Source organism: Oncorhynchus clarkii, chromosome 12 (assembly GCF_045791955.1).
Source record: "Oncorhynchus clarkii lewisi isolate Uvic-CL-2024 chromosome 12, UVic_Ocla_1.0, whole genome shotgun sequence".
Taxonomy (NCBI): domain Eukaryota; kingdom Metazoa; phylum Chordata; class Actinopteri; order Salmoniformes; family Salmonidae; genus Oncorhynchus; species Oncorhynchus clarkii.
This window is the reverse complement of record NC_092158.1, coordinates 30702709-30730698: the sequence shown is the minus strand read 5'-3', so window position 1 is coordinate 30730698 and position 27990 is coordinate 30702709. Positions and strand designations below refer to the sequence as shown.

General features: G+C 45.4%; 1 protein-coding gene across 1 annotated transcript; it reads right to left on the bottom strand.

The window, feature by feature from the left end:
- Nucleotides 1–796: 796 nt before the first annotated feature.
- LOC139421981 (neuronal tyrosine-phosphorylated phosphoinositide-3-kinase adapter 1-like) lies at nucleotides 797–27200 on the bottom strand. Its single transcript, XM_071173123.1, has 7 exons — nucleotides 27120–27200; nucleotides 9190–9437; nucleotides 5792–6171; nucleotides 3955–5673; nucleotides 3512–3757; nucleotides 2998–3104; nucleotides 797–1436 (listed from the first exon to the last, which is right to left on the bottom strand). Exons 2-7 carry the CDS (start codon nucleotides 9375–9377, stop codon nucleotides 1011–1013), a joined length of 3066 nt encoding a protein of 1021 aa, XP_071029224.1. The 5' UTR covers nucleotides 9378–9437; nucleotides 27120–27200; the 3' UTR covers nucleotides 797–1010.
- Between the last annotated feature and the right edge of the window lie 790 nt (nucleotides 27201–27990).

Below are 27990 nucleotides of genomic sequence, written 5' to 3'. Positions count from 1 at the left end.
GGTTAGGAGTTAGGGTTGGGGTTAGAGTTAGGGTAAGATTAGGGTTAGGAGTTAGGAAAATAGGATTTTGAATGTGACTAAATTGTGTGTCCCCACAAGGTTAGCTGTACAATACTGTGTGTGTGTGTGTGTGTGTGTGTGTGTGTGTGTGTGTGTGTGTGTGTGTGTGTGTGTGTGTGTGTGTGTGTGTGTGTGTGTGTGTGTGTGTGTGTGTGTGTGTGTGTGTGTGTGTGTTTAAAGTGTCTGTGTCCGTGTGCTTGAACAAGATGTGTCTTGCTGAGGATCAACCTGAAGTCTCATTCAAATTCTCCCTTACCAACAGTCATTTGTGACAGTGGAGGGAGAGAAAATTCATGTAAACTGCAGTTAAGTTAGGGGAAATTAGGCCTAATTATTTAAACCAGCATTGCACTTATAGGATAAATTCTCCCCTTTTTTTGATTTAACAAAGTCTGAGTTGACTGGCGTTTAAGAAATGAATAAAGAGTCAAGGAAGGGCTTGTACAATACTAAAACTAAAGTGTAAGAAATCACACTGTACTGAAAGATTGTACATATGTCTCTTCTTGGTTTCAAATTGGATTGGTATATCCCTCAACTGAATCTTCCCAATCTTTGTATATCTCTACAAAGTAGAGTTGATCACTCTTGGCAAAATAACGATTTATGTTTCAGTTCATTATCTCTCTGGCCCACACACCTCAAAAAATCTTATTAACCTTGTAGACCTTGTATCAGATCCAAATAAAGTTTATTTTACTATGTGAGAGCACAAAACTCTCATCTTACTCTCATGTATATTTTCACCATTCTGTGGAGGTCGGCAGTAATCACACTGTCACTCCTAAGAGAGGAAATAGTCCTCCATCCTCTTTTCCTTTGTAGAGAGGGATTGTCACCATCTCTCTCCATGTGTAAACTTCTTGATTCTCACCACAATCGTACCAATAGTACTTATTTACTTGCCCCTGTTTTTCTACTGTACCTCCGTTGCCCCAACAACCCCCCACTCAGATGGCTGTGTCCCACACCACGGCCTGGGGCCTCTGACAGGGGGGCGTGCCCGTCTTCCGGGGCTCAGGGGTCCGTCTCCAGCTGGGCAGGATGGGCATGCTGTCCTGCTTAGACAGGTTCTTTTCTGGGCGGCGGTGGGCCTTGATCTCTTTGCATAGGCAGCGCTTCCTCTCAATGACCTCCAGCAGCTTGCCATCCCTCTGGGTTTGGGCTGCGGATGTGGCAGCGCCCCCGGTGGTGGGAGGCTGTCCCTGGGCCAGCTGGGCCAGGTGTTGGAACTGCAGCTGGAGGTGGTGCTGCTGCTGCAGCTGCTGGAGCTGTTGCTGTAACTGCAGCTGCTGCTGATGGAGCTGGAGCTGCTGCTGCTGTCTGGACAGGATAGGACTGCAGGGCGTTTGGGAGGATTGGGACAGCCCATGCAACTGGACAGAGAGAGGGGCAGGGAGGGTGGAAGGAGAGGAGTTAAATAAATATTTTTTTACCTAAAATCTAATGTGGGGTATGCATGAATACAGTTTGTCTTAGTGTGTTACATGTTATGTCACTCAATTAGCCATGTGAGCTAACAATTTGTTGATTGGTGAGGTCAATGAACCAAATCTCCCTCTAGTGGCATCATGGGTGGAATGTTAATTAAAACAAATAAAACAAACAAATAAAACACACTGAAAATCTGGTGTTTCTATGTCAAACGGTTTTGTTATATTTCAGTCTTCTGTGATGTCTATAAAGACTAATATTGGGAAGCAAACTCCAAATGTTATACTTTCAACTCTATATCTGACATGTATTTGTTTAAGCCCATAACAATGTGTGTGAGGTGTATACTTTTGTTTCAAAGTAGATTTGTTTAAGACTACCAAGAAAGACTCTGTGTGACCCTGATTAAGCCCACTGCAGTAAAAGGTCTAGCCAGCTATCTAAACTTGTAGTAATCATGGCCAAATAGCAATCTGGCATGCAGGGCATGTGCCCCATTGATTTTGTTGAGTCACTCTCACTCAGATATCATAATAACATGGCATAAGTTATGTCAGAATGAGTAGAATTGCATGAAATGTGTTAGAAAATGTACATATATTGTCTCCGCCACATGGCAAAATGTGTAGAACTGCAAATAAAATGTTTTCTCTTGGACGTCACGACGGGGCCAGTAAAATGTTTTGCCCTCAAGGTGGAGGTGGCCCCCAACCAAATCTCTTTTAGGGGCCCCAAAACGCTAGGGCTGGTCTTGGCTAATGGTATAAAGCATTTAGTTAAGAAAGTTAAGTAGTTTAACTGCACAAATCAGTAGACTGCATATGTGGGTAAGGATGTGGGTACGTAGACCCGTGAGCCACTGTGGCTCATGATGAGTTCAGATTTTTTTGTGGCCTCCAACCCCATCAAAGTTGCCCATCCCTGCTGTAAACACTGAATCTCTGTTGTAGCACTGAAGACCAAGCCCAGCAACCACAACAGCCATAAGAACGTGTTGCACCTAAGCCTGCCACCAGGCGGCAACGTGACACCATATTAGAGCCTGTAGCTCCCGTGGCGTGCAAGGGAGGGTTACGCAGCAACACGCCAACAGTCTCTGCAGCACAGCACAGCACAGCACACTCGAACTGCGTCAGCATTTGAGATGCAGCCAAGTGACTGGGCAAAATGCAACGCTATTGGACAGTGTCTCACTGCCCCAAAACACTGTAGAGAAGCATACTTCTTACATCCACGCGTCTCTGCATGCGTCAATTAGAGCATCGCTCTCCCCTGGACTTATTCTTTAAGACGCAACCTTATTCTGCTCACTGAACATATCTCCACACTATAAATAGCTCAGGAGGAGTGTTGTTGCTATCAGCACAGGGAATAATAAGAATGGCCATATTCTTCAGAATAATTCCAATACTACTACTTGTACAGATGACAGTAATCACAGTAATACCAAAGATCATCGTCATTATAATAATCATCGTCATTATAATAATAGGTATTATTCACCTGATTCAGTACCTCTCGATGGGGCAGGCTGCTCTGCCGCTGAACGTCGCTTCCACCCACCTGTCTCACCCCAGAGGTGGATGATGAGCGGCTCAATCGACCCAGTTCTGGAACAGAAAAAACAAGCACTGTTCATATAGCTGTCTATAACCACAAATCAACTGTGCTGTTCATGTTATCAGGGAGAATGGCTGTGCGTATAAAATGGATTGCATTATTTCATGTATCTATGTGCAACTATGCTTACATGTGGGGGGAGGTATGATGTGCCTGACTGTGTGTGTGTATATATAGCTCTGGTACTACATATGCTGCCACTGATGATCTTAACCCATAACATCATGATGATGCGACTGTGGATTTAAGAAATGCACGTAATAGGATCTTCAGATAAATCTGCTGATGTCGTCTCTTTTCTAAAGCGATGTTTGTGTGCTAGTGAAATCCTAGACATACCCCTTTCCTTGAAAATATTCTGGGTGAAGGAGTCTGTGCTGGGTGTCTTAGTGCTTACCTCCATTGCGGCAGGCTGGAAAGGTTTGGCACGGGAGGGGGAGACCCCCTCTAGGCAGGGCTCGGAACCCCAAGGACCCCCCCTCCATCCCAGCCAGGGACTCACTGTGGCCCAGCCCCCTCCCTCCAGTGAAGCGTACTGGGATCCCAGAGTGGCCTCCTCCTCCTCGACGTCCAGTGCCCAGGTCCTCCTTGTCTATCCTCAGGAGGGCATCGGCACTGCCATTCCACGCCCTCCCTTCATCCTCTGAGAGGGGAATGTCAGAGGGAATTGTTGAGTAAACATGGAATAATCGTCTATTGACAAAGTATAGTGTAGTGACAGATGTCACTTAGCTACAGTCTAATAGTCTGATTATCCCTTCCCCAGGGATCTGAGGAACGTCTGATACATTTCAATACTCAATTCAAACCCACGATGCCATCCAGCACATGTTAACTTACTCTCTCTCTCTGTCTCTCTGCTGCCTTGGCTGAAGGACAGTTTCCTCTGCATGGGCAAGTAAGACCCGTCGTCTCCAAAGCCACTGTTGTCCCAGGGCATGAACCCAGCCTTCCCCTGGACGGGCCCAGGCACCGTGCTGCTTTTAGAGGCCACATCACCGTGACCCTGGTAGTGCAAGGAGGGCAGATGAGACCCTCCTCGCAGGCTGTCGTACGCCGGGGGTCTCCGGAAGCCCACCGAGGGGTAGGTCCAGAGCAGGGGGCTGTCTGAGGAGGGGGGCTTGTAGGCGGGTAGGCCGTGGGGGGTGTGGTAGCGGTGGAGTTGGGAGCGAGAGTGAGGGCGAGAGTGGGAGGAAGAGGAGGAGGACGAGGTTGTGGCTGAACTGGCACTGGTCTGGGATGAAAGGTTGTTTGTGGTGTTCTCAGCCTGAGAGGAGGTAAAGTGGAACCCTGCTTCTCTGTCTCTCTCCCTGTGTCGCTCTCTGTCACTGTCCCTGTCTCTGTCTCTGTGACTGTCCCTGTGACCATCTCTGTCCCTCTCTCTGTCCTTATCCCTCTCTCTGTCCCTGTCCCTCTCTGCTTTGTCTAACTTCAAGCAGAAGCTCACAGACTTTCCCTCCTTGCCCGAGCCCTGGGTCTGGGTCTGGGAAATGGACTTGGAGAAGGTCTCCGAGCCATTCTTGTTGTTGGTGTTGGGGTTGGGCGAGTCTCCTCTTTCTGGCTTGCGGTAGTGGTGGTAGTGTGAGGGGCGGTGGTGAGGGTGGGGATGGTGGTGGTGGTGGTGGGAATAGGGGGAGGTGGACTTAGAGGAAGGGGGCAGGGGTGTGGAGTGGCTTCTGGCCCTTAGCCCTGGTGCAGGGCCGAGCTGGCTGTCTCTGTCTCTGTCCTTAGACTCCTTAGAGCCTGACAGGGGCACAGGGAGGTTAGAGGAGGGGGTGGTGGAGGAGGAGGAGGTGCTAGACGGAGCTGTCATACTGGAGGAGGTCTGAATGCTGATGGTCCCCAGTTTGGCAGAAGCAGCCTTGTGTTGGACCCCGACCCCACTGGAGGCAGCAGCAGGCTGGGGGAAGGCGAGCAGCGGGGGTCGGTGCTGCAGCAGGTTGGGGAAGGGGGCTGGGATCTTACTGTTGGACTCTGTCTCTGATTTGTTTCCCTGGAGGAGGTAGGGCGTAGGGGCTCGTGGGGGGTGCGGGCTGGAGGAGAGGGGCTGGGGGACAGGGGTGGAGGAGGTGGAGGAGGGGAGGGGCGAGGAGTGGGAGATGGACACTGTGGCTTTAGGTTTGGAGCAGGAGGGGGAGGAGGAGGGGCGAGGTAGATGGGCGGACGTGCCAGAGGAGGAGTGGTGGTGTTTGGAGGATTTGAGTCTCTCGTGTTTGAGAGGGAGGCGTTTGTGTCCCTCTCTGTCCTCTGGCAGTGGGTACTTCATCTCCTCATAGATGGCCTCGCTCTGGTCTGAGTCTGAATCAGGCGTGGTGGCTACGGGCGTGACAGGGTGAGGGGTGGCAGTCTGGCTCTCCCTGGTGAACACTTGGCCCACCATCTCTATGTAGACGGGCTCATCGTCCCCCTGAGGCTGACCCTCACCCCCCTGGATGGGCGTGGTAAGAGGGGGAACACAGGGAGTTGGGGGCTCAAACGAGAGCTGAGTACTGGGGCTTCGTTTGGGTTTCAAAGGCGGCACCTTTTTGGACATGTCCCTTGAGTCAGACTTCTTCATGGCTGCAGGGGAAAGGGAGAGAGCAATGAATGAGAGATAATTCAATAATTACAACAGGGAAAATAATATTAACACACATTTTCACACTTCACTGCCCTCATTACTGTTTCCATAGCCTACCGTTCTTCTTCTCTGAGTGTTTGGCCTGCGGGTGAGTGGGCGGAGGTGGCGGAGGGGCGTCCGGTGGGGCGTGAGGTGCTCTGGGGTCCGAGGAGGAGCTGAGACGGGTGCTGGGATGGCGTTTGGGTTTAGCAGGGGGGCAGCGCCCGCCGTGCTGTGACTGGGTGTCAGAGTAATCTTCCCCATTCTCCAGACCTGTGTCTCCAGCGCCCACGGCGTGGCACGACTGGGAGCGGGGAGCCATGGCGGAGGCACAGGAGTGAGGGGACAGGTCCTGGGAGGCAGGCATGGTCATGAAGCCCATGCGGAAGTGGCGCCGGAAGGATGCCAAGTCACGGACCTTGCCCACCGTGGCTGAGGAGGGGTCCTTCTGGCTGGAGCTGAACAACACAGGAAGAACAACATTCCCTCATTCAGCAGTTAATCACGTCCTATTGAAGGACGTTCATTGAAGGACGTTCCCATTGTGTTGCCTTCCCCTTTTCTGCCTCTCTCCTTTTTTCTTTTTCTGTTAAAAAATGGTCTCTACATAGCTTACATTCAATTGAATCTGCAGTCCTACGGCTCCCCCTACTCCTCTGCCTCTCTCTCTCTCTAACACACACACACACACACACACAGCTCCTCGTGCATGGATGGCACGGGGAGCGTAGTTTCCCGTTAGAGAGTGAGTGATGAGAGATTGGGCGAGGCAGTGCAGCAGCTGTGCATGCCGGTATCTGCATGGGGGGGGGGGGGAGGCCCCTCCCTCTTCAGAACTCTTCTATCCTTCCATTTCTATCGCTCCACATCTGCTCCCTTAGATCACAAACACATTCAATTAGGAAATTGCTTCCCCTGAAACCCTCCCAAATCTAGCTGCTCCTTTCTGACTATAATCCTCCTGTGTGTAACGTCACCGTGTTACTGGGTTTCTCTAACTAATTCTTTATCTGTTTCATTTCATTGTCCCTTTACTACACTCACCATGACCTCTGCCAAGTATTGTATTTGTTTCCATGGCAACTGGTTTGCCTGTTTATTTGTTTAGTGGTGTGTCTGAAACCTGAGAAAATGCACATGGTATTGCTTGCCAAAGTACTAAACATACTACAAACAAGAGCACAAAGGAAAAAGCACCCTTAAAACATATCATGTGTGAGGGGCGTTTAGTGCCTGAAGAAAGGTGTGGCAGTGCAGCATAAAAATCTCAACTGGAGTTTCCTTGACGAAAAGTAAATACATCGGAATTGAATGTATGAACTACTGTACTGTTCCTTTGATTAAACAGACAACTCAATTCTTAATTGCTTTCTAAAGCCAAAAACGTCAAATGGATCATCCCATCATGACCTCATCCAAACTACCATCATGCAGGAATGCCACAGATTCAGAACATCTTTGGTTTCCTAATAGGAGAAACCAAAATCAATATCTCACCAATCAAGCTAATGATGGATTACATTTGAGCAGAATACACATACAACGGTGTACCTTAACGGACAATTAAACGGGATGGGGAGTTGCAGCGGACATGGTCCAAATCTGGAGTTATTACATATAGAATATACGGTATAGCTCTGTAAATGAACCTTTATAGAGGTGACTCAGCCATAACAACAGTGGCTGAAGTCAGTAGAAAAACACTGCACAGCAATTACCATGAAAAGACCTCAAAATGAAACCGTTCTTCACTACAACCGCCTAGAAGGGATATATTGGCTGTATAGCACAGTATATAAAAAGCCTCTACTTAGTGTGTCAACTATGGATCATCACCATTTCAACCTGTCTCTCCGATTCCAAGACCAGTCCGAGAAGAAGGGAGGGGAGAGGTAGCCATGGTGAGGAAGGGAGGGGAGAGGTAGCCATGGTGAGGAAAGGAGGGGAGAGGTAGCCATGGTGAGGAAGGGAGGGGAGAGGTAGCCATGGTGAGGAAAGGAGGGGAGAGGTAGCCATGGTGAGGAAGGGAGGGGAGTGGTAGCCATGGTGAAGAAAGGAGGGGAGAGGTAGCCATGGTGAGGAAGGGAGGGGAGAGGTAGCCATGGTGAGGAAGGGAGGGGAGAGGTAGCCATGGTGAGGAAAGGAGGGGAGAGGTAGCCATGGTGAGGAAGGGAGGGGAGAGGTAGCCATGGTGAGGAAAGGAGGGGAGAGGTAGCCATGGTGAGGAAGGGAGGGGAGAGGTAGCCATGGTGAGAAAAGGAGGGGAGAGGTAGCCATGGTGAGGAAGGGAGGGGAGAGGTAGCCATGGTGAGGAAAGGAGGGGAGAGGTAGCCATGGTGAGGAAGGGAGGGGAGAGGTAGCCATGGTGAGGAAAGGAGGGGAGAGGTAGCCATGGTGAGGAAAGGAGGGGAGAGGTAGCCATGGTGAGGAAGGAACAAGGGGATGAATGGGTCAGATCTGACTTTCCTAGCAGGACCGGAGGAATGGAGCTGGAGGCTACGACCACCTTTTGTTTCCCTGCTGGGAAAGACTGGGAACTGAGTGCGTGGGTGCACACATATGTGTGTGTCTGATGTGTGTGTGTGTGTATTAGAATGAGAGAGAGAGAGAGAGAGAGAGAGAGAGAGAGAGAGCGGTAAACTGGGTCTCTTCGTGTGTGAGGAGAGGAGGAAGAGATGTTTTGCTTCCGAGCATGCAATCAAAGGCCTCATTTAGGAGGTTATTGCCTGTGAATGATCCCTGAGTGCAGGTTGCCATGTTTGTTTGAGGTAGAGGAAGCAAGAGCGATAAAACGTAACAAACTACACACATCTAAATGCATGCCTTGTTTATAGGTCACAATGAGTAGTCTTGTCCTACTGATGTGCCTTAACTCTGCCATCCTCCCTTATGAAGCAGTGAACCAGCAGGGAGACAATGTCATTGTACACCTTCCTATTGAGAGAGGGGAAGCTAGTGCAGGCAGCGAAAACAGCACTGAGCCTGTTCATCATGGAGAACAGAGATGCAACTGTTTTCTGTCTCATTCCATTACGTGAAGAAAAGCCAAGAGCAGAGCTCTGTGTGTGTGTGTGTGTGTGTGTGTGTGTGTGTGTGTGTGTGTGTGTGTGTGTGTGTGTGTGTGTGTGTGTGTGTGTGTGTGTGTGTGTGTGTGTGTGTGTGTGTGTGTGTGTGTGTATGTGTGTGTGTGTGTGTGTGTGCCTGCGGGTGTGTAAGTGTGTGTACGCTTGCCATAATCTACATAGGCACCAATGGGCCACATTGTCCCTATAATGAAGGCAATAAAGCTCCTCCCTTCTGATCCTCTCTTCTCTTGTTTCTCTACTTCCTTTCGACATGGTTACACATAAAATATGAACGAGAAAACTCTTCCACTTCAGCTCAGAGATTTACACCTCAACTCAACTGAATAATCGCATTCCATCACTCCAGTCCAGCATGCTGCTGTGAGTTGAGATCAGTTCACCTCTCCTCACCTCTTCTTATTGCCATCCTGGTCCTTGTGCCTCCAGTCCAGCCGGCTCTTACGATACAGCAGGTTCATGTCGCCGCGGGGACGCTGCTCCTCGCAACCAATCACAGCACAATGTAGCCGCTTGCCCCGCCTCTCTATGTCACGCAAGAAATGCTCCACCGCCACATCCTGGGCGGAGCCAGAGCTCATGGTATAGAAGACCAATAGGGAGAAGGGGATGGATGTCACTGCAGGCCACACTTCAATCACCTAGACACAGAGGAGATGGAGACAGTGGCATTGTTAATAGTCATCTACTACATGTTGAGCTGACATGACAGTCACTTCCAGTTCTCCTTTTACACAGCTCCCCTACACAGTTACACAGCTCTCATGTCGACATGCTGTATGTAGGGCAGTAGCAGTCACAGCACGATTATAGTACCTGGCTCCTCAGCCTTGTCTCATAGACTAGACGTAACATAGTAAATGTAAATCCGGGACACTCAAATTAGTATGATGTGTTACATTTGGTATGGTTACTTAAGACAGATGGCGACTTAAAATTAAGGTAGGATGGTTGGTCGTGGTGGATGGGTAGGCGTATAACGCGAACGTCTAGCAACCACAACAGTTTGAATGAGTTCGAATCTCATCATAGACAACTTTAGCATTTTAGCTAATTAGCAACTTTTCAACTACTTACTACTTTTTAGCTACTTTGCAACTACTTAGTATGTTAGCTAACCCTTCACCTAACCTTAACCCTAACCTTAACCCTTTATCTAACCCTTCCCCTAACCCTAACCCTTTAACCTAACTCTTAAACATAACCCTAACCCTATCCTAGCTAACGTTAGCCAGCTAGCTAACGTTAGCCACCTAGCCAACTAGCTAGTATTCGTAATAAATCATACGTTTTGCAAATTCGTAACATATAGTACATTTTGCAAATCTATAACATATAATATGAGTTGTAATTCGTAATATGTCATATGAAATGTCATCCACAAATTAATACATATAATAAGAAACGTCACATATAATACTAAACGGAGTGTCTCAGATTTACATATAGAATAAAATGAAATACTCCGAGACCAGGTTGGGGTCTTCCATACAGGTGAACAGACCAGGAGGGATTCAGGGTAGGAGTTCTGATCAGGAGGGAAAGTTAAAACAGAGATGAGACGCAGCATTATAAACTATGTCTGACAAAATACCTGACCAAAACATGGGAAAGCATCCAGACAAACGGACACTGCAATGCAGGAAACGTTGCTAATAAGGCTCCTTGTGTCATGGTGGATATCCTGTCCTCCAGGCTAAAACAAACTGTGCATTGGGCCAGGCACCCAGGCAGCCAGACAGTAAGGCACAGGTACTGTATGTTTACTCAGCCACTGTGTTGTTTACACCAATGCCCAACCTACAGTGGATCACATGAAAACACTATTTACAGTATATGTTCATTATCCAATTATGACTATCTGAGTAAGCATGGTAACTCAACTGCTGTGTTGCTCTATGACTGGGGGCCTTGGGGTTGCCTGACTAAAGCTGTCAGCTACCCAGGCAGTAATGTGGTTGGTCATATGTAGCGCACACAAGGCTTCGTGCACATGACATGAGGAGTCAGGCTTGTTGTGAGGCAGATATTTGAATGCCCAACAGTGTTGTGTGCATTGGAGTATGCAAGCACAGTGTTGCGATTGGCTAAGAAAAGCACAGCTGTCAGTGTGAGAGTTCAGGGGCTTTTGGTGGTTTTACTTATACTGCACGGGACTCTTTCCTTGCTATTGGTTTTGGTTTGAGAAGCATCACAAACACTGGATCAAAAGTATGCCAACATCCAATGTGGACAAAATCAATAATGGTCGACTAGTACACATTTAATATAGCACTCAAGGAATCCACCCACACATAACTGTATCAGCCCTTCTCCAACGGCACAGGGAATTAAACAAAATATACTCCACTAGATTATACGGAACTTATTGTACGTCTGTCTCTGTACGTTGTTGTTCATGTTGGACTTTACATCTTTTTTTTACAGGTTGGAATAGCCATATGTTGATTCAAATAGTAATTATTATTTGGATATCTTTACTAAAAGAGGCTGTGGAACTAGCTACTCATGCACTGCTTTTGACCTATAACACTTTCAACATACATATTTGACATGCATGACTACATTGTGCATGTTCATTATACAGTAATTATTATTTAACATGTCACCACCTGGGATTTGAACTCGCAAACTCTTGGTTCATGGCATATCATTCTTCCTGCTACGCCACCATGTCTGTGTCAGCGACTGATTCCAAATGTACTTTTACACCTTGCAATCCAAAGTAAATGTCAGCTTTGTTAAAAGTACTCTAAAGTAAAACAATTGTATTTGTTATAGTGATTAAGGAGTCAAATTAAAACAAAGTAATATGCCCACCAACATTACACAACTAATACAGAAAACCATAAATGCTGAAATAAGTAAATCAAATCAATCAGGAGAGAATAGTCACATTAACTGATAATTGACACAGATAGCAAGAGATATAGAGAGTGAGAAAGGGAGGAGTGGGCATGGGAGAGAGGGAGAGAGATACAGGTGGGGAGGAGGGGAGAGACAAACAGTCCTCAAGAGTAGGATGGATAGAGATGCATAGAAAGACAGGGAGAGAGAAAGGAGAGGGAAAGGGAGGGAGGAAGACAGCTCAGGCAGGAGCTCGAGGGAGAGAGGAGAGGAGCTATTGGAAAAGATGAGGGAAGCCGATAAAGAGAGCAGGGTAGAGATAAACATGAATAGACAAAAAACGAAGTGGGGACAGATTGATAGAGAGAAAAGGAGTGGGGATAAGTAACTGGAGAAAAAGGAGGCAATAGATAAACAGTGAAAAAGGAGAAGCTGGACTGTAAGAATTAGAGAAGAGTCAGATTAATAGAAGATCGGAATGCCATGAACCACATGGTTGTGAGTTCAAATCCCAAGTAGATTGCATATTGAATAATGACTACTGTAAAAATGAACATGCACAATGTAATTATGTATGTTGAAAACAGTGTATGTTAAAAGCACTGTTTGTGTGTGTAACCAATTGCACAGACTTTTTTAGTTAATAAAAAAGTAATAATAATAATCATTTCTAGTTGAATGAACATATGAGATAAGTTGCGCAAACAAATCATTTTAAGCACCTACGTTTTCTCAATTTTGAGCTGCCCTGACCCTGAGCCTGTCGTTCTGTACCTTTCGGACTCTGCTCTGGATCACTGACCTCTGCCTGCCCTTGACCTGTCGTTTGCCTGCCCCCTGTTTTTGTAATAAACCTTTGTTACTTCGAACTGTCTGCATCAGGGTCGTCTCATGAGCCGTAATAAGTTTGGGCCAACTACAAATTTTAAGTTTAGGTAACATTTGAATGAAAAGTTGAGTAAACAAAAAAAGGCTGTGGAACCAATTACTTAATAGTAATAAGTTGAAACAACTACATTTGTTTTTGAGAGATCATACAGAACGAGGTGTCATCCCATCATGGTTCTGAGATGGCCCTGTGTGTCATCGTAGCTCCCGTTATTCCTGTTGTCCAGAGCCCTGGCCTCCCTACCCACAATGCTCCGCTGCATGCTGCGGCCTGGCTACCCTCCGTGGTGTGGCGTAGTATGGTGTGGCGTGCTGTGTGACTCAGTGTTAATTAGGTTAGTGAGCTGAGAAAGTGTAGGTCGGCCTTCTGTTAACAGGGCCACTGAGTTGGGCTTCCAGGATTTGGTGGCTGAGCAGGCAGCCCTGCAATTGTCGCATTACAGCTGTTGAGAAGTGTGCAAGTACCCAGGCTGCTGAGGATTAGGACACTGCATGGGAGATGGTTCATCAGGTTCACTACTCCACCATACAGCAGCACACCATACACACCATGTACTCCTAGAGCATGTTCTTATCAGAGCCTAAATGAACGTGGAGGCAAAAGCAGCATTCACATGCAGTCTTATGCAGTCTTATTCAGTCTTATTGAGTGAGTGAGAGAGAGCGCGCGTGCACACAAGTGAGTGTCCGTACATGCATGCACACATGTACGGACACTCACTTGTGTGCACGCGCGCTCTCTCTCACTCACTCACTCACTCACACACACACACACACACACACACAATAGGCTATATTGTGTATGCGGCCCACAATTTATATATGCAACCAAAGCCCACACACTGACACATTAAAGCAGCAATTTGGGGATTTTAAAATCAGTTTAAGAGGCATTTACAGGGTCAGAAGTAATTTAAATCCACCTCATTGGAGCTAGGAGGCAGATGGAGACAGATGGAGGCAGATGGAGACAGATGGAGGCAGATGGAGACATATGGAGGCAAATGGAGACAGGTGGAGGCAGATGGAGACAGATGGAGACAGATGGAGGCAGATGGAGGTTGATGGAGGCAGATGGAGGCAGATGGAAGCAGATGGAGGTGTGATTCACATAACTGGATCTGCATGCAAGGCTGCAGATAATTTAGCCATTCAGGCACATGAGCAAACAAAACACACACTGACACATGGACACACACACTGAAACATGGACACACACACACTGCACTGACACACGGACACACACACTGACACATGGACACACACTGACACAAGGACATACACAATGACACACACACTGCACTGACACACGGACACACACACTGACACATGGACACACACTGCACTGACACATGGACATACACACTGACACATGGACACACACACTGCACTGACACATGGACACACACACTGACACATGGACACACACAAAACCCTTCGAGCTATAACCTCAAATGCTCACTGATTAAAAGGTAGAGAACTGAAACAGTAAATTATGTGGAAAAAATATGAAAATGAGATATGCCCACAGTTTGAACTAACCAAACAATAATTACTGTGAGAATCATCTCTGGTTGTAAAAAGGGAGTGGCTAACCTTACAGGCTTACAGTATATTGAGGATCTGTGGTGTCAAAGGACTGTGTCTGTGGCTGTTTCTACATCTCCTATTTAAACTCAACCTTGGATGACTTCTGAATCCACGCTTCGCATTCGCTGCCATCTGGGTTGTTTGTGGGAGACGGAGCTCCCGAGACAATGAGCCCTATATAAACTCCCCCTTCCCATTTCCCGATCCCTGTCTCCCCTCTCTCCCTGTCTCCCCCTTCTCCCCTCTCTCCCTCCCTCATCCCTCCCCGTCTCCCCCTTCTCCCCTCGTTCCCTCCCTCATCCCTCCCTGTCTCCCCTTTCTCCCCTCGTTCCTTCCCTCATCCCTCCCTGTCTCCCCCTTCTCCCCTCGTTCCCTCCCTCATCCCTCCCTGTCTCCCCCTTCTCCCCTCGTTCCTTCCCTCATCCCTCCCTGTCTCCCCTTTCTTCCCTCGTTCCCTCCCTCATCCCTCCCTGTCTCCCCTCGTTTCCTCGCTCATCCCTCCCTGTCTCCCCCTTCTCCCCTCGTTCCCTGCCTCATCCCTCCCTGTCTTCCCCTGCCACTCCTCCCCTCCCTCCTTTCCTACCCTGCCTCCCAGTGGTGGCAGAGAGAGCACCTGGCTGTCAGGCCGTCTGCTCTATTGGGCCATGGGGCTGCTGTCTGTCACGCCACAGTGCTGGCCTGTTACGGGGCACCACCACACCGCCACACTGTACAGCACCGCACTGTGTGCTATCATGGCTTGACCCCGCGCCACACGCATCCACACTGTCACCCTCACCACACTCTAACAAGCCTGACTGTACGCCGTGGCAGTCCAACACGCTGCAGCCAATCAGTCTGGGAAAGAAGGACTGGGAAGGAGGGAGGGAGAGGGAGGATAAGAGGGAGAAAGAGAGGAGGGAGGGGGACGGAGATAGATAGATAGATAGATAGATAGATAGATAGATAGATAGATAGATAGATAGATAGATAGATAGATAGATAGATAGATAGATATCGAAATGGAGGAAGGGAGAGAGGGGATACGTAAATGGAGAAAAGGGAGAAAAGAGGAGACGATAGACAAACAGTGAAAAGGGAGAAGAAGCTGGACTGTAAGAATTGGGGGAGGGCTGCCTGTGAAACCAGCCAGTCTCTCACGCCAGTCACTGAGTGTGTGGTCTCCTAGCAACACTGTCTGCATGTGTCTCTCTCCATCTACTAAATATTCACAAAGGGGGATGTTAGCCCTGTCGTTCATTATTATCTGAATGGGAAAGTTAACATGCTACGGATCCAATTTTACCCTGCTTAATTAGTATTTCTGTGTACACCTACATCATGTCTTAATTGTCATGGTATATCTGTAACAAATGGATGCCATTCTTATATATTCTCCAGATAATAGACAGTCAGCTCTCAGGCTACCAGCCAATCACACAAACATGCATTATGGAAATCCATATAGGCCTACTATGAAATTAGATTGGGAGCAACCATGGTTACCATGCTGTATTTGGTGTGTATGGTTGTTGTTGTTTTTGTTGTTGTTGTTTGGCTATAGGAATAGATAATGTACCTTTCTTATGACAGAACAAGGCAAGAGAATACAGTGTGTTGTTGAGTCACTGTGATGTAATGTATGGTCAGAGAGGAACCCTACTGGGATACCACATGGAATTACTGCCACCACTGGGCTGCTTACACCAAAACAAATGAATTCAAAGACCCAGAAAAAAGCATTCAATCATGCAACGCTTGGGAAATAGAGTGGTATTGGGTTTCTCCAAAAGAAAAATGAATGCATGTGACAGGCATTCGTATTTATTCAGTGGAACCCATTGAGATCAGGGTCTCATTTACAAAGGTGCCCAGAGGACAGCAGTACAACAATTAAAAATCTTCACCAAATTACAGAATCAACACTACAGTTACAAACACCACAAGTACAATGATTTACATTCAATCCAAATCGCTGCAATTCTCATTAAATTCATTTAACATTAAAGTCCTAAACTGTCCTAGAGGCACCAGAGAGTCAAAATGTAGGGAGATTTGTCCTCTATCCAAAAATGGGGGGCACTAAACTGAAGGTGGATTTATCCAGATCGGTACGGACTAGTGGAACCTCGAGAGTTAACCATCCCTGTGAATGGGTTTGGTGGTGTCTCATATTTTAAAATGTTAACAGTGAACACACATACACACGCAAACACACGTGCACGCGCCTGCGCACATACAGATAAACACACTGCACACATGTAGTACACCCTCCTTGTTTGGTATATTCCCTCTTCCACCCTCATTGGCTGCTCCTCTTCCTCTGCATTGTTCAAACTGAGTGACCAATGAATCTTTCATGGAGTTGGAACAGAAAATATACTCCAAATAAACGTCCTCCTTCCTCCTCTCACCCGGCTGACTGGGTTTCTGTTCCACTAGCACACATAACTGATTGATTGGCAGCAGCTAATGGAGGATGATAATATGGCTAACTTTCATTTATCTAATGAGTATTCTGCCAATAACACATTAATATGCTACATATACAGTACCAGTCAAAAGTTTGGACTTTTATACTATTTTCTACATTGTAGAATAGTAGTGAAGACATCAAAACTATGAAATAACACATATTGAATAATGTAGTAACCATAAACGTGTTAAACAAATCAAAATATATTTTATATTTGAGATTCTTCAAAGTAGCCACCCTTTGCCTTGATGACAGCCTGGCACCCTTTTGGTATTCTCTCAACCAGTTTCATGAGGTCACCTGGAATACATTTCAATTATCAGGTGTGCCTTGTTAAGGTGTGTGTTTGAGCCAATCAGTTGTGTTGTGACAAGGTAGGGGTGGTGTACAGAAGATAGACATATTTGGTAAAAGACCAAGTCCATATTATGGCAAGAACAGCTCAATTAAACAAAGAGAAACAACAGCCCATTATTACTTTAAGACATGAAGGTCAATCAATGCGGAAAATATCAAGAACTTTGAAAGTTTCTTCAAGTACAGTCGCAAAAACCATCAAGCGCTATGATGAAACTGGATCTCATGAGGGCCACCACAGGAAAGGAAGACCCAGAGTTACCTCTGCTGCAGAGTATAAGTTCATTAGATTTATCAGCCTCAGAATGTTCAGCCAAAGTAAATGCTTCACAGAGTTCACGTAACAGACACATCTCAACATCAACTGTTCAGAGGAGACTGTGTGAATCAGGCCTTCATGGTAGAATTGCTGCAAAGAAACCACTACTAAAGGACACCAATAAGAAGAATGTACTTTCTTGGGCCAAGAAACACAAGCAATGGACATTAGACCGGTGGAAATCTGTCCTTAGTTCTGATGAGTCCAAATTTGAGATTTCTGGTTCCAACCACCGTGTCTTTGTGAAACGCAGAGTAGATGAACAGATGATCTCCACATGTGTGGTTCCCATCATGAAGCATGGAGGAGGAGGTGTGATGGTGTGGGGGTGCTTTGCTGGTGACACTGTCAGTGATTTATTTAGAATTCAACTCACTTAACCAGCATGGCTACCACAGCATTCTGCAGCGATACGCCATCCCATCTGGTTTTTGCTTAGTGGGACTATCATTTGTTTTTCAACAGGACAATGATCCAAAACACATCCACCAGGCTGTGTAAGGGCTATGAGGTGCTGCATCAGATGACCTGGCCTCCACAATCACTTGACCTCAACCCAACTTTTATGTAACTTTTATTTAACTAGGCAAGTCAGTTAAGAAGAAATTCTTATTTACAATGACGGCCTACACTGGCCAAATCCGGACAACGCTGGGCCAACTGTGCACCACCCAATCACAGCTGGTTGTGATACAGCCTAGATTTGAACCAGGGTGTCTGTAGTGATGCCTCTAGAACTGAGATGCAGTGTCTTAGACCGCTGCGCCACTTGGGAGCCCCATTTGAGATGGATTGGGATGAGTTGGACAGCAGAGTGAAGAAAAAGCAGTCAACAAGTGCTCAGCATATGTGGGAACTCCTTCAAGACTGTTGGAAAATAATTTCTCATGAAGCTGGTTGAGAGAATGCCAAGAGTGTGCAAAGCTGTCATCAAGGCAAAGGGTGGCTACTTTGATGAATCTCAAATCTCAAATATATTATGATTTGTTTTTGGTTCCGTTTTTGGTTACTACATGATTCCATATGTGTTACTTCATAGTTGTGATGTCTTCACTATTATTCTACAATATAGAAAATAGTCAAAATAAAGAAAAACCCATGAATAACTGTGTCCAAACGTTTGACTTGTACTGTATATTTTACATTTATATATATGTTTATGTGTGTGTGTACACTTGCGTGCATAGTAAATTTGTATTACTTTTTTTGTATATTACCTTACAATGATTTTCTATTTTTGCAAGCATAAGAAAATTACAGTAAACTAGTTGTGCATACTCTCTCAACTCTCTCTCTCTCTCTATGGTGCAGTCAACATACGAAGGCACTCAGTGACCTCCATCTCTCCCCCTCCCTCCTGCAGTAACCTGCCTTTGGTTGTAATCTTCAGTAACCTGCTCTTGGCTTCATCATCTCTGGTTGGAATCTTCAGTAACCAAGGTGACTCAGTGCACTCAGTACATGAACATTCACAGGCTAACAACACACACGTGAACACACAAACACGTACAAGCATGTGCGCATTCACACACACACATACACACCTTATGCTCAAGAACATTTTTAATGGAGGAGAGGCCAAACACACACAACCACCTCTACTGTCTCAGACAAACACCCTCAGCAAGGAGTCCCAGACAATACCTTAGCTCTGCTTTGCTCTGCTCTGCGTGTGTGTGTGTGTGTGTGTTTGTTTGTGCGTGCGTGCTTGAGAGAGAGAGAGAGAGAGAGAGAGAGAGAGAGAAAAGAGAGAGGAAGAGAGGAAAAGAGAGTTAGAGAGAGGAAAAGAGAGAGGAAGAGAGAGAGGAAGAGAGAGAGGAAGAGAGAGGAAAAGAGAGAGGAAGAGAGAGAGGAAGAGAGAGAGGAAGAGAGAGAGGAAAAGAGAGAGGAAAAGAGAGAGGAAGAGAGAGCGTATATACCGGCACTGGAACCTCAGCATGTGTGGTACAGTATGTGCAGCATACGCGCCATGATGAGAGGAGCGGCACAGCAGCACACCACACTCCTTGGTGATACCATTGGGCTGCTGCTGAGTCTCTCATCCAACAGGACAGTCTGCCCTCGAGGGACAGACACAGACACACTCTGCCTCGGCTGGCTCTGTGAGCCTGAATTTACACACACTCTAAACGGCAAGGCCAGCATGACCTGCTGCTGGTGTCCCGCGTTGCCATGGGAAATTTGGTAGCCACCATCATGTCATAGACAGAAAGGCAGACAGACACACACACAAACTCAATCACTCACTCACATGCACGCACACAAATAAACAAACAAAACAGCACACATCATGCAAACAAAAACACACACACACACACTGATATCCCTCCCACTTCTAAATCTCTGGGGATCATCTTGGCTGGCTATGTCTGTCTACTGTCATGTGCTGTCTGTGCTGCTGCGTTCATCCCTCCCCTCTGGGTAGCTGAGGAATAGAGAGGGCATGTGTGTGTAGAAAGAGGGAAGGTGTGTTTGTGTGTGTGTGCGAGAGAGAGAGAGAGAGGAGGGAGAGAGAGAGGAGAGAGAGAGAGTGAGAGAGAGAGTGAGAGAGAGAGTGAGAGAGAGAGAGAGAGGAGAGAGAGAGGAGAGAGAGAGGAGGGTAGCAGTAATGACAATGGGAAAAATGCAGTTCCTCAGGGAGGAGGGGGCAGAAGCTTAAAGACGCACACACTCCAGAACACGAAGCCAGCATCCTTTTCTAAACAGGATCTGACTATCCTTTCGTATTTTATGCAAATGAACCTGCAACATTGCCCTGCCCCCTCCTTGTTGCTCTGAACTCCTCTATTGTATAATGCAGAGCATTTGTTTGTTTTATATGCAAACAAAATTGCATGGCAATAAAATAAGCACATTTCTTTTTAGGCAAACCTACAATGCCTCTGATATCATTGAAGATATTTAGTAGCATTATGAAGCAATGAACCAGGACTGTATGAATACAATCATCAATCGATCAAATGTATTTATGAAGCCCTTTTTACGTTAGCAGATGTCACAAAGTGCTATACAGAAACCCAGCCTAAAACCCCAAAGAGCAAGCAATGCAGATGTAGAAGCACGGTGGCTAGCAAAAACTCCCTAGAAAGGCAGGAACCTAGGAAGACACCTAGAGAGGAAACAGGCTCTGAGGGGTGGCCACTCCTCTTCTTACTGTGCCGGGGGATATTACAGGAGTACAAGGACTTTAAGGCTAGATCGTTCTTCAAGATATTCAAACGTTCATAGATGACCAGCAAGGTCAAATAATAATCACAGTGGTTGTAGAGGGTGCAACAGGTCCGTACCTCAGGAGTAAATGTCAGTTGGCTTTTCATAGCATTCAGAGGTCGACACGGCAGGTGCGGTAGAGAGAGATAGAGTGTACCAACCCCTTTAACTTTATAATGGTAGTCTAACATCTCCCCAAATTGCTAACGCATATTTTGTCTGAGAAGACAACCGTGTCTAAGAGTGACAACAAATACTGTAGATGGGGTCTATTACTGAGTGGAATATATTTACATACTGTATTGCAAACCCAGATGAGATCCATGACAATTAGCATGGTATAAGGAGAAGATAGAGCCGTCCCCCTGCTTATTAAACAGCATGATCATTACACAGGTGCACCGTGTGCTGAGAACAATAAAAGGCCACTCAAAAATGTGCAGTTTTGTCACACAATGCCACAGATGTCTAAAGTTTTGAGGGAGCGTGCAATTGGCTTGCTGACTGCAGGAATCTCCACCAGATAATTTTATGTTAATTTCTCTACCATAAGCCGCCTCAAACATCGTTTTAGAGAATTTGGCAGTACGTCCAACCGGCCTCACAACCACAGACCATGTGTAATCACGCCAGCTCAGGACCTCCACATCTGGCTTCTTCACCTGCGGGATGGTCTGAGACCAGCCAATCGTACAGCTGATGAAACTGTGGGTGTGCACAACTGAAGAATTTCTGTACAAACTGTCAGAAACCGTCTCAGGGAAACTCATCTGCGTGCTCGTCATCCTCATCAGGGTCTTGACCTGACTGCAGTTCGGCATTGTAACCAACTTCAGTTGGCAAATGCTCACCTTCAATGGCCACTGACACGCTGGAGAAGTGTGCTCTTCATGGATGAAGCCAAGCTAGAGCTCTGTTTGAAGTTCACAGCGAATGGGGCAGACGTTGTGATCAAGAGACCTTAAGAAAATACGCACATTTTCTCTAACCCTAAATATACAAATATGTATTTTACAGTTATAAGGAAGGTTAAATCTTATAGTTAGTTGTTTTGTTAATTGATTATACTACCTTTAGAACAAATATGTCATTCCAAGCCTTATTCAACCAGTTTTGTTCAATAGGAAATATATCATATAAAATATGTCATATTTTATCATTGTTGTACTGTGTACTTGAGCTTGTGTCCTCAAAAGTGACTACACCTACACCTAACTTTGAACCTTTCTTGGAGTATGCAGCATTACTAGTTATTGTTTATGGCCCTCTCATAATAAATCATTACTTTTGGGTATTATGTAGATTGCATTTTCGATTACATTTAGTTACACTTAAGAGTTTACTACCATATTTTGTAAGCAAAACTATTTGACTCATATTGTAATTAATTATAGATTATATTTCATAGAAATCTGGAAACACTGGACAGCTACTTTAAATAGGCTATGTTGTGCACTCCAATCGCACAGCAATACTTTATCCTACCCATACTATCACATTTAAATAGGCTACCGGTCTACTTACTTTCGAGTAATGAGCAATGGATAAATGGTAGACTAATATTTGTTGTGTTGCAGGAATAAATCAGTCATGTCAGAAAAGGAGAGACATGTCCTGAAATAGTATTAAGATGTAGGCCTATATAATACAAGTAAAATAAACACATTAGGGTTAACAGACATGCTGCTATGTGATCTTCTTGCCAACGCCAAATGAATCAGTTTTATCATTAGGCCTATACGTTTTAAGGTTTTCTTTAGTCTACCATTATTATAATTCCCATGCATCAAACACCTCCATTTCCCTCAAAATAACAATATTTGCTTGCATTACAGTTGATCAACCACTAGAAGTTGTGAGTACGCATGGTCTGAGATTTTGCGTGGAGATATGCTCACTTTCCAGACAAGTTCAAAATTGTTAACAACGTAGAACCTTTGCGGGAAAACTGGCACACGCATGTTTTAGAGTCTTTTCTCTGCCCACGCACTTTGATAAATGAGGCCCCTGAAGTGGAGCGAGCAGCAAGGAGCAGCCTGTCTGACATGTTTACCTCTGCTGTTTCTGGGCCAGCCAGTGGAAGAGAGGAGAGAGGGATGCTAATGGAGGGAGCTCTGCTGCTCTGATGTTTCTGGGCCAGCCAGTGGAAGAGAGGAGAGAGGGATGCTACTGGAGGGAGCTCTGCTGCTCTGCTGTTTCTGGGCCAGCCAGTGGAAGAGAGGAGAGAGGGATGCTACTGGAGGGAGCTCTGCTGCTCTGCTGTTTCTGGGCCAGCCAGTGGAAGAGAGGAGAGAGGGATGCTACTGGAGGGAGCTCTGCTGCTCTGCTGTTTCTGGGCCAGCCAGTGGAAGAGAGGAGAGAGGGATGCTACTGGAGGGAGCTCTGCTGCTCTGCTGTTTCTGGGCCAGCCAGTGGAAGAGAGGAGAGAGGGATGCTACTGGAGGGAGCTCTGCTGCTCTGCTGTTTCTGGGCCAGCCAGTGGAAGAGAGGAGAGAGGGATGCTACTGGAGGGAGCTCTGCTGCTCTGCTGTTTCTGGGCCAGCCAGTGGAAGAGAGGAGAGAGGGATGCTACTGGAGGGAGCTCTGCTGCTCTGCTGTTTCTGGGCCAGCCAGTGGAAGAGAGGAGAGAGGGATGCTACTGGAGGGAGCTCTGCTGCTCTGCTGTGTATGATTCATGTTCCGTTAAACCACTTATTTGAACCATTTACGTCGCTTATCTGTTTTTCCCTATCGCTGTCCTCCTCTGTTCCTTTCAACCGCCTCTGTTGATGAGCAGGGATTGTATTCTAAATCCAACTCTCTACTTCTCTGTCTCCCTCCCTCTCTTGTTTACTATAGTATAAATCCTCAATTAACCTTTTCCCCTTTTTTGAGTTTTTAGTAAATTCATGTGTGAGTTTCGATCAGATGGAGAGGAGCTCATCAACACAAGCTGAGTACTATGAGGAGATGAGAGGGCTGTTAGGAGAGACACACACACAGCACAGTCTCTTATTGAAACACTCATCTCTGTCGTGTTTATTAGTTGTGTAATGGTAGTTATTATGATTGATCTATACTTCCAGAACCTTACAAACTTTGAGGAGTTTCTGCGTAAACAAATAATTGCCATGTAGTTATGCAGGCTAGCTACTTCTCCTTTGCTATCTAGCCAACTAAATCTAGCACGCATCAAGCAGCTGAAATGACAGCAATTTAGTTTGTTTTACCTTTGTTTCTATTGCCATTCATTTGGATATATCCATTATAATGATCCTGATACATGAATTTGCCTGGCTCAGAGAAGCTGTCAGTCTCATCACGTTCATATGCATGGTACTGTGGAGATTGCACTAATCTACTACCAAATCTGGGATAGGTCTTCATCCTGTGAGCACCCAGCACCAGGCTCCAGCTCTCATCCATCCCCAGCTTTAGAGAGGACTACAGCTGGACTCCACAGTCACTCTGCAGTCTAATATTACTGCACCTGCTCTGGTTCCTTAACCCACACTCAGAGACACTCTCTCTCTCTCTCACCCTCCCTCTCTCTCACTCACCCGCTCGCTCCTTCCCTCCCCACAAACAGGGCTCCAAAGCATACTGTATATAATCATACTGCTCACATTCTGGTCCGGTCAAATACAATTTTGAGATTTCAGGAAAGCTGCGGTAAAAGATTCATCGCAGATCAGCCAGATCGGGAGCCCGGCAATGCCAGAATTCTAGTGGAGAAATGAGCTTTAAACGTGAGCATCTGCCATGTCTGTCTGACACTCGCCAGTTCCCCCCTCCGTCTCCCTCTCTGTCTCTCTTTCTCTCTCTCTCGCCCTCTGTAAAGCCTTTTCTTGCCCCCTGTCTGTCGGGCTCATTTGAGTATCCCTCCATCTTCCAATCACTCGTCATCTCTGGAATCCCACCATGTCTTTGTCTGGAACGACTAGCCCTCATCAAAGGAAAATGGCTAGATAGTGTTTGCCCTTCTCTCTTTCCCTCTCTCGTTCATTGCAGTGGACCCTCGTTTCCCTCCTTTAGTCATCATCCCCACTTACACACCTATCCACGCCGGTGTTGCTGTTTGCATCCTACTCATTGATATCTTGAAATAAAGGATACCAGAATTATGTGAGGTTTCCAACAATGCTGCTGAAACGTGTGTGTTTTTCATTCATGTTTCCTGAGTGAGAAGCTGCTCAAAATATAGAGGGTTCATTGGGTTCATTGGCACCAACTGTCCTTTCTCAGATGGAAGATAGCATTAGCAATGAAAACACTGAATTGTGTGACCTTCAGGGAGAAAGTGTTCGGTGGGAATTTGTACGTTACTACTGCATTGGCCACCTTTGTAGTAGGAGAAAGACGTTGGTGCTGTGTTCTTGTCCACCACCACTAGTAGTTGAGATTCTCTGTCTGCTATAATCACTGAACTTTGAAGGAGTTCAGGGACATTGGGTGAGGATGATGATGCTTTTAACTTCTGTTTAAACAATATTGTAGGACACCTTGGTACCTAAAGCACTCTCTAATAGACACACTGACACTAACAGAGATGCAAACACACACAGAAATCTCTATATGGAGATTTATTTTCAAACAGAAATATGATCCAACCCCAACATATACACGTACATCTATAGTATAATACCACTATGTAAGTAAGCTTTCACTATAAAAGCAAATCATAAAACAAACATAGAAGCGAGTAAGGAGTGGTGCCATCTAGATGCCAGTCAATTCATGTATTGCACTGGAAGTTGCAGTAAATTCAACTGACCAGAAATTCAATGGACACATATTACACACATACACTCCTGAACCTGAGTGTGTTTGACAGGATATGGAATTGCAGCCTGGTCTCAGACTAGACGCAACATAGTAAATGTCAATAAGGGACACACTCAAATTAGTATGATATGTAACGTTTGGTATGGTGCATAAGACAGAAGGCTACTTAAGGCAAAAATGAATAATAATAACGCGGATGTCTAGCAACCCAAAGGTTGCGTGTTCGAATCTCATCACGGACAACTTGAACATTTTATCAACTTTTCAACTACTTAATTATTTTTAGCTACTTTGCAACTACTTAGCATGCTAGCTAGCCCTTCCCCTAACCCTAACCTTTAACCCTAACCCCTAGCCAAGCTAACGTTAGTCAGCTAGCTAACATTAGTATTAGCCACCTTGCTAACATTAGCCACAACAATTTGGAATTCATAAACATATCATACATTTAGAAAATTCGTAACATAATGTACATTTAGTAAATTCATAACATATTGTACATTTAGAAAATTCGTAACATATCATATGAATTGTAATTCGTAATACATCATACGAAATGGACATGCACAAATTAATATATACCATACGAAATGTAACATATACTAAATGGAGTATCTCCGATTTACACAAAGAATAATATGAAATGTTCTGAGACCAGGTTGGGAATTGGATTCAGTCAAATAAATTGTTAGCCTACAGATGTGTGTAGACACCATTGCGCATGTGGAGTTGAGCTTCTTAACTAAAACTCCTCATTACGCCCATACAAATAAAATGTAATTATGATTATTATTTATGAAAAGCTTATAATTATTTGCATAGAATGTGTGTGTGTAGAAATGCTCCACATTGCTCTACAAGGGTGGGGACACATGTCTGCAGTCACAGTCACACAAAAAGCCTTGAAATCACCCACCCCACCAACCCCCCTACGGTAATTTAGTAGGTCTACATTTGGTGCTTATTTGTCAGTCTCAACAACATAAAAAAAATCTGCCTAAAATGTATTTGTGTGAGTGAGCGGGAGTCACGTTTGAGCCCGTATCCAGCACTGAAATGCTACACACACAACCCGGCACGCCTCCACCTCTATGTTTGTCCAATTCAACGACCGTGGATATGACATGTAGCATATGCATTCTCACGTTGGCATTACATTTATTTGAGATTAAATTATATTATCTGAAGCAATAATATAAATAGCTTCACGAACTCCTGAAAACAAATTATCATCCCGGCCAGACGAGCACATCCCCAACCCAACAGCCCAAATGGCAAACCAATTTACCTGACAACGCGCACAGGCGTGCGTAATGTCTACACCATAATATTTATCCACATAAACAAAATCAACAATGTAATTATTATGAATTCCAATGAAACTATCGGTATGTTTTACGTGACGACAACGTCTGACGAGTGGTTTTCTGACACAGTGGTCCGCTCATATGATTAAAACGATGCCATGCATGGGCTCCATCATCACAAGTCAGCTGATCGACTTCTTGTTATCCTGTGAAATATTTACGAGCACTAGCCACTACTGAATTTAAGACCTGGGCTACGTTATCTTTATACTTCTGTGGCAAATAAAGCAGACATGCTGACTACAGTTTTTGTAGAAAATTGCATCGCCTACAAACACACGATATGGCCTCTAGTAGACTAGGCTACTTGTGCTACAGCAGAAAGTGCGTAAATTGTTGTGGAAAAACACTTACACCTCTCGCTCCTATAAACATTGACTTCACATGCAATTAAACCGTAGGGTATATCACATGCAATTGCATATCAAGGGAATATGATTTCATCGATGACGTTTGGTTATTCAAATAAGAGGCAACATTTGCTGTTCCTATAACATGTTAAGGGAAATAAATGTAAAGGCATTACCTTGTAAAACAACGGAGGTATGGCTTGGCGCAGGGGTAAGTGCCAATATCCAGTAGTAAAATCAGACAACAACAAAACCACGCCGGGATGTTGATGATGACATTGCCGTCTTCCTGGAAGAACGGTAAAATTAATACACTTTTTCCAGATGTGTCGAGAAATACTGAAAGATAGAATATCGAAATGGGCGGATCTTAGAAGATTGCTGGCTCTTGTTTACATGCACAGCGTTTCTATTTGTTCACCGATTAAATTGGCACTATGGGCTACCCTTTAAGAATTCTGATTGAAATCCATGGTGCAGTTCATTGCGACGTTACAAAATGCTATTCTCCCCCCCAAAAAACCCATTCACAAATAAAATAATGGAACGCTCCTAAATTCTGCACGTTATCTGAACCATCCGATAAAACATGGATGGCTTAAATTTAAAAAATGAACAACTGCACAAATAAACACAAGCGGTGCGCTACCAGATATTTGCATTTATATTAATATTAATAATTGTTCTCCAGAGGAGGCCATTGGTTGATCAAATAGCGGATGCAACGAGGCAGGTTTATGAAGATTCCATAATGCGCGTCTCGCTCAACCGATGTGACGCTCGGTTTTTTTTTAAATTGTCGAGTCGACATATCTGACCGCCTTACCGATTATACATTTTCTAAGTATTTGTTTTCTACATTTCTATGTCTGCCCTTTTCCCCGCCTCTCTCTATCGACTCAGGTTGAGTAGTATTTACAATTTCGTCTGCGGTCTCATTGCAGACGTAAGCAGTCTGGCAGCGTGTGCTTTTTATATCCGAGGTTCACAGCAGCACATCTTTTTACCTTAGAAAATGACAGAGGCTACAACATATATTAATTCACA

Excerpts from the sequence above, each read along its gene's own strand:
- LOC139421981 (XM_071173123.1), bottom strand. The coding sequence starts at position 9,377 with ATGAGCTCTGGCTCCGCCCAGGATGTGGCGGTGGAGCATTTCTTGCGT. Across the intron at positions 3,105-3,511 it reads TCCAGCCTGCCGCAATGGAG|AACTGGGTCGATTGAGCCGC; the intron begins GTAAGCACTAAG and ends TTTCTGTTCCAG. Across the intron at positions 1,437-2,997 it reads ATCGAGAGGTACTGAATCAG|TTGCATGGGCTGTCCCAATC; the intron begins GTGAATAATACC and ends CTCTCTGTCCAG.